Here is a 9,636-nt window from a genome sequence, read left to right as displayed (position 1 = left end):
ACGGTACAAATACTTACAGATGTAGTGGATAATTGTTTTCCATCGTATTTTCTCGGAAACGTTCGTATTTGTCATGCTAGTTCAGTCAGTGTCAGTACTTTTTGTACCGAAGTTGACTGAAATAGCAAGATACGTTCGTAAGTTTCCGTGAAAATTCAATGGAAAATAATAAGTACATCTGCAGACAGATTTTACTAAGAAAAAATTACAACACCTATGAACATTGAAAAATTTACATTTGATTTTTTATTTATATTAATAATTAATAAATTTTGAACATTATGTTAATGGTATCTGTTTTAATAGTTATTACTTATGTACAAATTGCATGAACACTAATAAATTAGAAACCTTATACTTTATTTTAAGTGTAAGAATAATTCTGATACCTATCTAATGATTTGGTCAAAAATAGTGTAGATAAACAACATTTAATTCTTACATATATTATAGGTACATTATACCCACCTACTTTCATTTTTATATGTTGTGATGTTTTTCTTTTGATCAAGATTAGGTATTGGTCTTTTTACTAAAATTACTATGTACTGCCATTTATATATTCTTTATATAACTATGCATGCAGTCACGTATATACTACAGCATTTTTTTAATCATTATTTTTAAATAATGACTGTACTCGCCAATTACATATAAAATCTACGAGTGACTTTTATAAACGGTTTTCTTTTCTATATATTTGACCAATAAGAATATCTCATGTAGATTGTATATGTTATTGGTCAGTTATGTTATATGTAGATATGGCACAACACTTAAGAATTCTTTTCATATAGGTAATTTAAAGTCTTAGCCTTAATCAATACAAAAACAATTATTTCCGAAATTTGGAGTTTTTCGCGTAATCGTCAATGTGTAATGTCTCTTAGTCTGACCACGGTAAGTCCTAATTAGGTCACATATTCCTCGCGATTCCCGAAAATACGGAATCTTATTTAACACCGTTTGTTTTATACTTAATTATTATGAACATTTTGGCTACAAATTATTATGGAAATATCACACTATAGGTACTTATAATTGAGTATTATTCCATCGAGTCTCCTAGACGTCCTTTGTCTCACGCTAATCCGTTTTAACATTCGAAATGAGCGACGGTGGTTCGGGGCAGAAATGAGAAGGTGAGAGCGGATACGGCGGGCGGCGAGGTGCGCGGCACGTACTGCGACGCGGGCGCCGAGGGGCGGGCTTCCGCCGGGCTCGCGGCGGCCGCCGCGCCTCGTCACGTGTACTCGTCGTCCTCGTCCTCCTCCTCGCTCGACTCGGGGTCGGGAATCGTAGCCAAGTAGTCCACTGGCGGCTGCGGCGCGGGGATCAAGTATCCGGCAGAGTCCTGCGGAGGCGGTGGCGGTCGCGGTAGCCGTATCTGTGTTGCTCCACCTGCCGACGCAGCTATCTCCAATTTTCTACAGATCTCTTCGAATCCTATCCTATCCCGCGGATCCGTCCTCCAGCATCCGCGCATCAGTTCGCACGCGAAACGTGGACAATTCTCCGGAGGCACTAGAACAATACCTTGGAGAATAAGTTTTGAGGCATCGAAATTAGTATGTCCGTAGAACGGTTGTTTGCCGCGGCTGTATATCTCCCAGAGGACTACGCCGTAGGACCACACGTCTGACTCGTGGGTAAACCTGGCATAAACTATGCTCTCGGGGGACATCCATCGCACTGGCATGGGCCGCTCGCCACCCATTTTATAGTAGTCGCAGGTGTATACGTCGCGTGACATTCCGAAATCGGCGATTTTGACAGTGAGATTAGCTCCAACGAGGCAGTTTCGGGCGGCGAGATCACGATGTACGAAACGGCGGGAAGCCAGGTACTCCATGCCGTGAGCTACTTGTAACGCCACGTGCAGCAGAGCGGCGTCGTCCAGCGTGGGACCGGCGCGCCCGCCGCCGCGGCAGCCGCGCAGCACGCCGGCCAAGTCTCCCCATTCCATGTACTCAAACACCATCCATGGGCTTGTGTCGGTGTCTTCTGTAAACGGAAAATTTGCAGTTAAAGTAAAATGTCTGATGTTTCACCTCCTTTCAAATATTTCTTAAGCAGTAATATTAAATTTGGGAACAATATTATATATTCAACTACATACCTCTGTGTACCACTCCAATTAGGCTTAAAATATTCGAATGTCGGAATGCAGACATAATAGAGACTTCTCTCACAAAGTCCTCTTCCGCGCTACGACCAGCGCTCTTTTTGAGAACTTTAATTGCGACCACCTGCTCGTCATTTTCCAGACGCAGCAACCCTGTGAAGGTATAAATAGAATGTTATCTCTTTGTTGTTATAACACCAGTGGATCGTTTCAAAAGAGAAAAGGACGATGATCATTGTGGGAATATTCTATTTAAATTGTTTTAGAGCTCATGTCTATAACCTTACCCTTATGAACTTTCCCGAAGCATCCTTCGCCGACTTCTTCAAGGAAGGTTAAAGCGTTTCTGTCCAAAAGCGGAACTTGGTCATCCGTTACGTCCGTGGTGACAGCCGGGAGCGCCGCGGGTGTCGCCGGCGCCGGGGCCGCCGCCGTGCCTGCGCCGCACACTCCGTACTGCGGGTTCGTTATATACCGTTCAGCAAGCAGAGGTTCTCCTGGTCGCACACGCTACAATAACGGAACAAATCGTAGTTTATGTAGCTGTACAACAGGAAATTAGCACAAGCAAAGTATTCAGGAAATACAAACAAATAAACATGCAATCTTTGAAGGACGTTTCTTATCAAACGTTTCTTACCGGTTGGCCTTTTCCTGCTACAACACATATCCGTCTTCTGAGGTAGCATATGACCACCAGAGCGAACACGATGACTAGCATGAGAGCCCCCACGATAGCGCTGGCAGCTAGCAGAGCTGAATTGTTGCTAACGGTTCCACTGTACACCCCTGTTTCGGTACCCGCTGTTCCCACTGAATCCGGCAGTACGTCACTGATCAATGAGTTGGGCACCTGCAGAAGAAAATAGGTTTTGACTGAAATGTATTTTTATTACAACATCATATTTAGTTCCATTGTCTCGCTGTTTGGAAACAAAACTTGTAATTTAGGTACAATTTCTGGTTTTTGTGCCTAAAATAATAAAATTCCCGCTTCTTAGTAAGAGAACGTAGGTTCCGCGAAAATACCTACTCTCTTTTGCTTGCTTGTTGTTTCTTATAGGATTTTTGTTGTATACTTAGCGCGGAACCCTCCATTACACGTGGTTGGACTTGGACCGGGTTTTGTGTGCAGAAAGAAATTTAGTAGTAGTAGTAGTAATAGTAGTAAACACTTTATTGTACAAAAATCAAAACAAAACCGGAAAAATAACATTCGTCATTAGTACAAAGGCGAACTTATCCCTTCAAGGGATCTCTTCCAGTTAACCTTTGAGCAATTGAGGGAGAATTGGAGACGGTAGACATCCGTACTGTACCAACAGCGTAAATAAAAGAAAAAGAAAAGAATAATAATAATAACAACGAAAATTTCTTAGTAATTTACCAATCGAGGCTGACGAAGTCTAAATTAATGGTTTCCCGTGGGTTTAGGTAGGTACTGATTTCTTATGGACAATTTTAGACTCGTGTCATTACCATTATTACCCACGCTTGTATGAAACTACATTACAGTCATTATTAACTCTAAGACAAAACATTCATGCACTTGTACTGGACTAGTTTGACGCCTACACTACCCGTAATTGATCGCTTTGACATCACTCCCAATTCGGATTACGCGAAAAACATTATCGCCCGACCTATCTATGAATATTTATCAGTTGTGATGGAAAACAAACTGTTCTGAAATAAAAGCACCCATCACGGTTCCAGCCAACACACAAAATCGATACTATCTACCTTTGTTTGATCAATCTGATTTTGTAGGAAAATAAAATTTATTTATATCTCAAAATCTTTGATTAATTACTAGTCTATGAATACTAATATTGTGAGGAAGTACGCCATTGAACTAAAGATAACTTCATAAAATATAGATAAGTATAAGATTTTTATCACAACCCTAGGTAATATTCTTAATAAGTATCTACCTATATATATATAGCAGTGTTGGCCGAAAGTTAATCCAAATTGAAAATGCTGGCCATTAACCATTATAAATTGAACCGTAATCTGTAATCGTCCGTCACGGTTTAAGGTTCAATTTATAATGGTTAATGGCCAACATTTTCAATTCGCATTAACTTTCGGCCAACACTGATATATAGTTTAGACGTGATACCAAGAACGTCAGTTTTAGTAGGTAATCTAATTAAGCAATTTACCTATTTGAAAACTAACTTTCTCTCTTCATCTGCTAAGATACGAGTAAAACGCGACTATTAGACACATTTATTGCACAGTAGTAACAACTAGAAGAAACGTAATAATGATGGATGATAGAGATGGGCCGCGGGTATTTACCCAATTTACCCACCCAGGTAAATACCCGGTAAATACCCATCTACCCGGTATTTACCCGTATCTACCCAAATGGACGGGTAGATTCATTTCTTGTTACACATGTCGATTTGTGTTAAAGTGGAGATATAAACCGAGTTAATGGTTGTAATTATTGTGTGTCATTTAAAATGAAATGGTTTAGTGAAACCTGCAGTTGTAACTAAAGAATTTTTAGTACAATTTTGATAAATATTAAAAATAAGGCCGTCATAAGAGTATTTTTTTTTATTTGAGTACATTAACGTACTTATACGTTGATAATACACATTCGAACTTCGGTCGGCGGGGGGTGTGGCTGGGGGGAGGGGGGTAAAAGTGATTTTTTTCATATTTCTTGGAATCTGTCATTAATATCGAAAAGTGTTGTATGTACAAACTAAAGAAGACAGAATTTCTTAAAAAAAAGGTTATATACATTTTTGTCCTAAAACTAACTATATTTGACTTATGAGCTTCCCAAGTTGTGATACTGCACAATTTTTTTTTATTATAATTTATAAGTAATCTTTATTTTCATCTTTCTAATGTATATTAAAAGCGTTTTAAAACAGTTCCGGAAGCCAGGGAATGATTTAACACGATTTTCATAATTGGACTGATATGTTAAAATCGAACTTCACCTCATAGCAACCTTTTCGTAATTAGTTTGAACATACATTTCATGTAACATTATAAAAAAATACTTAAATTAATATTATTTATGCTCACATACCATTAAACACATCAAACTTAGAAGAAAAACGAAAATACCCGCGTATTTACCCGCGGGTAGGTAAATATCGGGTATATACCGGGTAAATACCCGCTCTCGGGTATTTACCCGGGTAGTTACCCATCTCTATGGATGACTCACTTCTCCCGTTGGCGAGAGGGTGAACCTCGCGCCGTCTGAGTTGTTCCGAGTGCTGCTCGGAGGCTGGACGTTCAGGACTGGCTTCAGAACTACTGGCACTGTAAATTATATTATTTTAAGAATAGGCACTTGTTCGTTGTTGTCTTTTCCCTTTTAAAGATTCTTACTTATATCATAAAGCAGTTAAAATCTGCAGTCAAAAGCATAGAAGCGAGTATATCTAGAGCTTAAATTCACCGAAAAGTGTATATGTAGATAGCATTTGAGTAGTTGAGGGGCTCCTCAAACATAATACCACGTCATTAGATTTTTTTATTACGAGGGTCATGATCTCATAATGGGGCATTCCACGAGACTGTCGCTTACATAACGCTTTTGCCTTTTTGTATGGCAGCTACCTCAATAAAATACGTGAATCTCGAGAATATACTGCCAATTTGTTAGCCAAGTCATGAAATATTACCTGACCCAATATCGCTTACTCAGCATTTCCAGAAGTATTAGAAGAATTGCGTTAGCTTACATAACAGTCTCGTGGAATGCCCCTAATACGTCTGTACGTACCTGTGTTCCTTGGACATTTGAAGTCTTTACTAGGCGGTTCACCTCCATTAACACATAAGCAATAATGCAGTGTTGTGCCATTGGTTTTAGGTACAGGCACACAAGCTTCTTCATTAGCACAAGAATGCCTCTCACATTTACCCTGTTTGCCTGAAAAAAAAAAACACCAGTTGAATGTGAATGAAACATCTCACGAAGAATCTAATAACATCTTACTTTCTAAATGAAGCCGTTTGTTGGTTATGTCAAAGGAAAAACACTCGAAAAAGCATTCTCCTTTTTTGCCAGTTGGGAAAAAATATAGGGACATTCTTACACAAATTGACCAAGTCCCACGGTAAGCTCAAGAAGGCTTGTGTTGTGGGTATTCAGACAACGATATATTTATATAATATATACATAGAAAACATCCATCAATTAGGAACAAATATCTATGCTTATCACACAAATAAATGCCCTTACCGGGATTCGAACCTATAGGACCAGCATCGGCTTCGCAGGCAGGGTTACTACCTCTAAAAATTAGTAAGGTGAAAACATTTACTTTTAACGCAGTAGTGTTGATCTGGACTATCTTTGACAGGCACGCAGACCTTCTCCTCTTCGCATGAGTGAGGTCCACATCTTCCAGGTATGCCTAAAAACATAAATATTAGTTACAAGCGGTTTTTGTTATGATTTCAAGTTAATTTGCATGATCTCTGGGTAAATTGAGTAGCAATATTTAATTATTTCGTTGGATCACCAAAAGGACAATGATTCGAACTATGCTCGGACGTTCCCTACGAAATCTATTTAAAAAAAATAAGGAGACCTGCAAGTCAAGACATAGCTTGTTTACCTCCTACTTAAGTGGGGGGGCAATCGTCGGGTAAAATTCTCGTAGAACCTATGACGACCAAGGGCGCTGACGCAGAAAGTTTGGTCGTACTAGAAAACGCTGCGTAAGATTGTAATAAATGTGGGAAGCACATAAGCGTCGTCGAGATCCTTGAGAAGGAGGACGAGGCCTACCTCGGCAAAGGACGTCTTTTAATTGGCTGATATGTTGCTGATATTGTTAGAGAGATCGCGTTTGCATTTAAACATTCAAAAGTTGAGCTCGCTTGAGGTTTGTGTGATATATGTTAGGTCAGTAGATAGCGAGCAATTTGCTAAGCTGTTTCAAGTTCATTTGGCACGGCCTATCGATAGCTCTAAATTGTTTTGCGTCGCTGGAACTAGAACGTTAGAAACGTTTGCGTCATTCATTTCAGTGTAGGCGTGTAACGAATGGAAATTTCAGAAGAAACAGTAACATGTCTTTAGTTGAGACACAAACTTAGGAAACAGAAACACGGGAGTGAGAAAAAGTGCCTATGTAGGGGCCTAGCTAAGGTGACTATTGTTATTATTATTAAAGCCCGCTACACGACGCAACGACTTAGTATTAGGGTAAGACCTCCAGTGAATGAACACTTAAGCAATTATCGAAGTTAGAAAAATCATTTCTCAGCATTCATTAATAATTGGAATAATTAACTGCAATTTAATCAATCCTCATTTAATAAATAAGAAAGTAATTTCTGCGATTTTTTATTACTTTCATAGTTTTTGAGTAATAGCAGAATTTATCAAAAAGTACCCAAAAACCTAATGAATGAACATAAAAACTAGTGAATGAACACCGCAAAACCCAGTGAATGAACATTATTTATATCTTTTTAATCAGCATTAAAAAAACATTTTTAACACAAAAACCGTTTCTAGCTCTATTTTAGTAGGTATATAGCGAAAGCGTTCATATCTTTTTATCCTTCCATATTGATTTCAATTTAATAAAATGATGGTTATATACCAATAACACAGAAACCTGTTACATATTAATAAGAAAAAGAGAATCAATTTATAAAATAAGAAATAACCTGCATATTTTGATGAAAATAGGTCAGGCTTAGCAAATAATGCTTAAAATAATAAACTTATCATTGCGTTGTTCGTGGTTACATTGTTCATACATAGAATTAGTAGAAATCTAATAAATGAACAAGCCAAATTTTCTATTGTTCATACATAGGCATGAAAAAACTAGTAAATGGACTATAGACATTTGGTTTGTTCCAATACTGGCTGAATGAATCAGAATCGTTTTCTATGCAGAATCACAAAAAACAAGCTCAATACCATTTCGTTTACATATAAATTTAGAAAAAAATGTAAATCTAGACTACACCAGTAAATGAACACACCGTTCATTTACTGGTTTCAGAACATTTGATAAGCCAGTAATGGAACTATAAAAAATAAAGACTTAATCGCATAATACGCCGACAAAGTGTACATTTATAGAAGGTTTAACTCTTAATCTAACCAAATAACTAAACTTTGTACAGGTAAACATTAAATAAGCACTTCATATGTTGCTCCAAACGTACACTGTTCTTACCTGGGATCTAATTTTTCCTTACAAAACTTCAAAACCAGAAACCTGTAAACTTCAAATGCCAGTTACATTCAAACTGGTCGAAAATAAATTTATCACGGGTTGCCATTGCATAGACAATAGAGTTGTTAATAAGAAAAAAAATACGAAAAGTGGTGGAAATTGCTGTATTTCTTATTTTAGACAAAAAACGTGATTTTGTTCATTCATTGGGGGGTGTTCATTCACTGGAGGGTTTACCCTACCTACTATTACTGTGCAATTTGCGCAGTTTTATCGAACGTGTCTATGGCAAATCATTGCGGATTATATCGTGGTCGTTTGATCGTTGCGATTTATCGTTATTATAAACTATGTTGGTTTTTGGTAAGGACCGATGCAGACGGACTACAACCCGACTGCGAGTTGCATGGGGACTGCACGCCGACTGCACGCTAGAGTCAGACCTACAAAAGTCTGCAGCGATTGTGATAGCCCACGCAGTGCAAATGTTATTTTTACGTCAAAATTTGATAGAAGTTTGACTTTTATCGAAATGACGTTGATCGTTTATCAAAATCGCTGCAGACTTTTCTTGGTCTAACTCTAACTGCAACGTCGGCGTGCAGTTCCCATTCGGGTTGCAGTCCGTCTGTACCGACCCTAACGCTCCAGTGTCTTCCAACGAAAATCTTAAACACTTTAAATCGGTAACTTACGAGGTGCTGCATGTGTCGCCTGGTCTACTGGTACGTGTTCATTAGGTGCACCATCCAGCCTTTCACTTCTCCTTAACACCTGAAAAAATAGATTGACTCTATTATAATAAATAACTCGTTCGTTCCAAAAATCAGTTGTGATTCGGAGGTTGACTGCTACTCGTAATATATGCTATAATGTATAATTAATGTGTTGTTAGCCATTATATTGTGCCGTGTCTAGTAGTTACTTAGATAGGGCAAAAACATTTTACCCCCAATGAAATTTGAAACAATGAAAATGGACACAGCTTTATGTGAAATATCTTGCAAAACTGTACCATAATATTTGGTATTTTTGTTATATGTTTTGTTTACACTTTTATTACGTTTGCGATAAAAAATCACAAATAGATACTTCCATGCCGAGACCTCATTACCGAGAAAAACAACATTACTGTGCGAAATCCTATCAAAGCATGTCATTAGAATGTAGGACCATTATTGCAGACTACCCGTTGTCCATAATAAGCGAGCATCGGGCAATTAAACTTCGTTTAGAGACGATTTAAATACGCTTTCATATTAATTGTCACGCCTAGAGCCTTGTAATCCGTTCAACAAGTACTGAGTGGTAATGATTTGTTTT

General features: G+C 38.2%; 1 protein-coding gene across 2 annotated transcripts in view; it reads right to left on the bottom strand.

Moving 5' to 3' along the window:
* Positions 1-753: 753 nt before the first annotated feature.
* LOC134790824 (NT-3 growth factor receptor-like) overlaps positions 754-9,636 on the bottom strand; it is a 48,946-nt gene continuing 40,063 nt past the window's right edge. The window contains exons 2-9 of one of the 2 annotated variants that reach the window (XM_063761784.1): positions 9,009-9,087; positions 6,433-6,525; positions 5,889-6,038; positions 5,325-5,422; positions 2,766-2,978; positions 2,413-2,581; positions 2,120-2,278; positions 754-2,004 (exon numbers count right to left, since the gene is read on the bottom strand). In XM_063761784.1, the coding sequence (XP_063617854.1) occupies positions 1,244-2,004; positions 2,120-2,278; positions 2,413-2,581; positions 2,766-2,978; positions 5,325-5,422; positions 5,889-6,038; positions 6,433-6,525; positions 9,009-9,087 (1,722 nt within the window). In that variant the 3' untranslated portion in view covers positions 754-1,243. Of the gene's footprint in view, positions 2,005-2,119; positions 2,279-2,412; positions 2,636-2,765; positions 2,979-5,324; positions 5,423-5,888; positions 6,039-6,432; positions 6,526-9,008; positions 9,088-9,636 lie in introns of both variants that reach the window. The other variant, XM_063761782.1, reaches the window with a different exon arrangement.

The sequence above is a fragment of the Cydia splendana genome, chromosome 5 (genome assembly GCF_910591565.1).
Source record: "Cydia splendana chromosome 5, ilCydSple1.2, whole genome shotgun sequence".
Lineage (NCBI taxonomy): Eukaryota > Metazoa > Arthropoda > Insecta > Lepidoptera > Tortricidae > Cydia > Cydia splendana.
The sequence above is the reverse complement of the archived record's forward strand: the minus strand, read 5'-3'. Positions and strand labels throughout refer to the sequence as shown.